This window comes from Elephantulus edwardii, unplaced genomic scaffold (genome assembly GCF_000299155.1).
Source record: "Elephantulus edwardii isolate Elephantulus edwardi_28Jun2011 unplaced genomic scaffold, EleEdw1.0 scaffold00041, whole genome shotgun sequence".
Taxonomy (NCBI): Eukaryota; Metazoa; Chordata; class Mammalia; order Macroscelidea; family Macroscelididae; genus Elephantulus; species Elephantulus edwardii.
The window spans coordinates 9,132,255-9,137,286 of record NW_006399791.1 but is presented as its reverse complement, the minus strand read 5'-3'; the positions used below and the strand labels follow the sequence as shown (position 1 = coordinate 9,137,286).

The window sequence follows — 5,032 nt, the reverse complement described above, 5'->3', positions numbered from 1 at the left end:
TGGAGGAGAAGGTCCAGAATCTTCTGCTTCTGGAATAGGAGACCTCAGTGGGCTTCCTTCTGGAGGAGAAGGTCCAGAATCTTCTGCTTCTGGAACAGGGGAACTCAGTGGGCATCCTTCTGGAGAAGCGCTTGAGATCCCTTCTTCTGGAGTAGAGGACCTCAGTGGACTTCCTTCTGGAAGAGAGAGTCTAGAGACCTCTGCTTCTGGAATAGAAGACCTCAGTGGACTTCCTTCTGGGAGAGAAGGTACAGAGACCTCTACTTCTGGAATTGAGGACCTCAGTGGATTGCATTCTGGAGTGGAAGACTTGGTGGGATCTACTTCTGGACCATTGGACTTTGGCACACTGCCTTCTGGAAGTGGGCAGACTCCAGATGCAAGTGGCATTCCCTCTGGATATAGTGGTGACTATTCAGGGGTGGAGTCTGGAAGTGGCACCACCTCTGGCCTACCTGACTTTAGTGAACTTCCATCTGGGTTCCCAACTGTCTCCCTGGTGGACACGACCCTGGTGGAAGTGGTCACAGCCACCACTGCAGGGGAACTGGAAGGGAGGGGAACCATTGTAATAAGTGGTTCTGGAGAAGCATCTGGACTCCCCTTCAGTGAACTGCCCTTTAGTGGTGACACTAGTGGACTGCCTTCAGGGACTGAACTCAGTGGTCAGACATCTGGGTCTCCTGACATCAGTGGGGAAACATCTGGGCTTTTTGGCATTGGTGAGCATTCCTCAGGCTTCCCTGACATCAGTGGAGAAACATCTGGGACTTTTGACTTGAGTGGGCAGCCATCAGGGTTTCCTGGTGCCAGTGGGGAAACATCTGGAGTGACGGAGCTTAGCGGACTGTCCTCTGGACAACCGGATGTCAGTGGAGACGTGTCTGGAGTTGGCTTAGGCAGTGGTCAAACATTTGATACAACGGACCTAAGTGGTGAAACATCTGGGGCCACAGATCACAGTGGACAGCCATCAGGGTTGCCAGAGGTCAGTGGAACGACATCTGGAATCCCTGATCTTGTTTCTGGGGCCGTGAGCGGCAGTGGTGAATCTTCCGGCATTACATTTGTGGACACCAGTTTGGTAGAAGTGACTCCAACTTCATTTAGAGAAGAAGAAGGCTTGGGGTCTGTGGACCTCAGTGGGCTTCCTTCCGGGGAAGCAGATCCATCAGGCACATCGGGGATGGTGGATGTCAGTGGACAATCTTCTGGCGCAGTCGACTTCAGTGGATTTCCATCCCAGGCCCCAGAATTCAGTGGCCTGCCAAGTGGAATAACCGAGGTCAGTGGAGACACTTCTGGAGCCGAAAGTGGGAGCAGCCTGCCCTCGGGGGCGTCTGAAGGCAGTGGGCTTCCATCTGGTTTCCCCACCATCTCTCTGATAGACAGGACTTTGGTGGAATCTATAACCCAGGCCCCAACTGCCCAGGAAGCAGGAGAAGGGGCCTCTGGCATCCTGACCATCGATGGTGCCCATTCTGGAGCACCAGACATATCTGGAGACCATTCTGGATTTTGGGACCCAAGTGGGCACTCAGGGCTGGTAGAACCCAGCGGAGCATCTCCAAGCACTCCATATTTTAGTGGGGACTTTTCTAGCACCGCTGATGTAAGCGGAGAATCATCTGCAGCCTCAGGCACCAGTGGTGAGACCTCAGGACTTCCAGAAGTCACCTTAATCACTTCTGATTTTGTGGAGGGTGTCACTGAGCCAACTCTTTCCCAGGAAGTTGGCCAAAGACCTCCTGTGACACACTCCCGATTTTTTGAGTCTAGTGGAGAAACCTCTGCATCTGGGGACATTAGTGGAGCTACACCAGCATTCTCTGAGCCTGGGGTCCAAGCATCTTCTATCCCAATATCCAGCACTGAGATGTCTTCCTACCCTGAGGCTGAGGTGGGGGCATCTGCAGCCCCAGAGGCCAGCGGAGAAGCCTCCACTGATCTGAGTGGAAGCACATCCACCTTTAGCGAAGCTGATTTTGCAACAGCCTCAGGACAGGGCGGGAGTGGCAGCCCCTCTGCCTTCCAGGATGGCCTCAGGGAAGGGTCAGCAGAAATGAGTGGAGAGCCCTCTGCTCCCTATGAGGCGAGCACGGACACATCAGGCTGGTCTTCAGCCACGCTCCTAACTTCTGGAGACAGAACTGAAACTGATGGGGACTTCTCTGGGCACAACTCAGGACTGGATGTTGTCATCAGCACCAGCACCCCAGAGTCTGAGTGGACCTCGCAAACCCAGCGCCCTGCAGAGGCGCATCTTGATACCGACTCCTCGAGTCCCTTGTACTCAGGAGAAGAGACACACACAGCCGAAACAGACACCTACCCAACAGATGCTGCCGCCCCGATTTCTCCAGAAGAGACAGGTGAATAAAGGGCCAATCTTTCAGTGTGTTTGGGTAGTTCCGACGGGGCGGGGGGCACAGCATCGCATAATAGGAAGCTGTGTGCATCAAGGCCCCACACACTGGCTGTCAGCTGTACTGCTGTTTGCAGCCTCAGGCACCTTTCTTAACCTCTCTGAGCCTCCTTGGTAAAATGGGAACAACACTAGAGATGAAGCAGGATCTAAGTATCTGTAAGAGGAACCCATGGGTAGCACAGACAGTTAAGTACTCAGCTACTAGTCTCAGGATTGGCAGTTCAAACCCACCCAGGGATGCCTGGAAAGAACACCCTGGGGAGTTCCTGGGGAGCTTGTAGTACAGGACATCACCATGAGCCAGAATCTACTAAGGGCAGTTTGAAAGTGTATGTGTGGGTGTGTGGATAAAGCAAACACTCAGCTTCCCCTCCTCCCACAGCACACACTCATAAAGATTAGGGATTGGCGTCGTGGCAGAGAGAACTCCACTGTCTGCACCCGGCACAGGGCGAGAGATGTGCGACTATCCCAGTAACCCTGCAGACTCAGCCAGGGAATACAAGACGAGAATAAGTTCACTGGTGACCATTGAATGTGGTTTGGGTGGTGTCCCACCCCCCAATGGTCCCCTGTGACAACTCTGCATTAGCATATTATCCTGGTCCTCAAGGGCAGGCGCTGCGTCTTTGCTAATCCCAGGCACAAACACACAGGGTTTTTTTTTATCTGGCATGTCCTTGCACTCTTGGAGCTGAGAGTTGGACAGAGACCCTCCCAGATGCATGTGGATGGTGTCCAAGAGGGACAGAGTTCCTGGAAACCTGCAGACCCATTTTGGCTTCCTGGACCTCAGGGTGGGCCAACAGTGGACTCTCACCTCTGACAGTGCCTGGCCCCTCACCTGGGATTAAGCTTCCACCAGGTCCTCTGTGGGGGAGCTCTGTGGTGCTGAGATTTGTCAGGGGACAGATGCATCATGTGCCTGTTCCTCCCAGGCCACACTGGCTAGCTCTGTGATGCTGGTAAGACCCTCATCAGCTGAGGGGTGGGTGTAAAGAGAGATGCATAGATCCTCCTGTCCCCAGCAGGATTTGCAGGCCAGAGAAGGCTGGTACAGGCAGCTGCTGAGACAGGCCAAGCTGGGAGGGATGCTTGGAGAGAGCCACAGGGCATAGCTCTTACGGTGTCTCTTACACTGATAGTTTAGGTGGAAAAGTCGGATAAATTGAACTGGTAAGTAATTAGTATTCTCATGGTGGTATTCTCATAGTTGCTCATGGGTTGTTTTATGGGCCATGTATGCTTGGATCTTGAAGCTAAACCTTGATACCTCAAAGAATATCACATTTGAGTGTTAGGTCAGCCAGTCGCACCCCTCTGTCTGTGGGAGGGAAGTAGGCAGAGGGCTTTCAAGGGCAGTGCAAAGACTCCCCAGGATGGCCCACCGCCCCTCCATGGCGGGGACTGGGTAGAGTTCAGGTCCATTTTGGCCTGATGCCATGAGACAGACAGCTGCTCACTGAGGTGATAGGTCAGGGCATCAGGACTGCGGGAGAACTGTGACGCAGGGTGACCTCCCTGGCATCTGCCACTCTAGGACCCCAGTTTGTTTTTAGCTATAGAGTCATACATGTAGGACTTTGTGAGGAGGGATCTGGATAGGAACTAGGGTTCTTCTGACTGGGGGGGTGTGACCCCACAAGGAAATAACTAGAATCTACATGCCAGTCCGTCCAAGGGCCTTTGGCTGTGGTGCCACAGCACTGTGATGATGTTTCTCTTGATCTTGGTCTTTGTCATGACAATGACACTTTGTCTCTTCAGTACCTTCCCTCTTGAGGAAAGAAACGCCCGTTGCCTATAAGCTCAAGTCTTTGGATTAGCTCGCTCCTGTGCTCATGCCCCTTGTCCAAGCCTCCTGCCAAGGTCCACAGTCAGAGAGTCTTTCACCGAAGGCTTCCCTTGCAGGACACATGGAAAAATAAAGACATGAGTCAAGTGATGGGGAAAGAGGACAGTCTCCATCAGACAAACCGTGCTCCAGTTGCCTTGATAGTACCCAGAAAATGATCCTGTGTTTATATACACCAGTATCTATTCAGAGTATCACATCAGTATATATTATATACTCATATAATATACATATACTATATATACACTATACAGTAAATATATTCGTATATATAAATAGACACTAACTCGATCACAGCTAGCTTCTCCCTCTGTCCCCCATCGGGGACAGCCTCTGCACACATGTGGAGGGCGTGACCTGAGCACAAGGCCAGAAATGGGGGCCTAGGAAGGGCCTCACTTTATTTCCAATGAGGAGATATTTTTCACTGAGTCCTAGAAACCCCCAGGGGAGAATGGAGTGAGGCTTCCATCTTGGAAAAAGAAAACTGGGGGCGACCCTCATGACTGAGCTGATTCCCGCTCGCAGCAGGTTGAACAGACTGCTCTATAGGGTTTTCTTGGCTATAATCTTCCCAGGGGGTAGATCACTAGGTCTTTCTTCCACATCCTGCTGGGTGGTTAGATCACCAGGTCTTTCTTCTACATCCTGCTGGGTGGGTAGATCACCAGGTCTTTCTTCCACATCCTCCTGGGTGGGTAGATCACCAGGTCTTTCTTCCACATCCTGCTAGGTGGGTAGATCACCAG

The 5,032-nt window shown here is 52.2% G+C and overlaps 1 protein-coding gene across 1 annotated transcript in view; it reads left to right on the top strand.

Annotated features, from left to right (window-relative positions):
- The window catches only part of ACAN (aggrecan), a 43,044-nt gene that overhangs the window by 23,822 nt on the left and 14,190 nt on the right, over nt 1-5,032 (top strand). Inside the window, 1 exon segment of the mRNA XM_006885230.1 lies at nt 6-2,405. Coding sequence (XP_006885292.1) covers nt 6-2,405 — 2,400 coding nt within the window.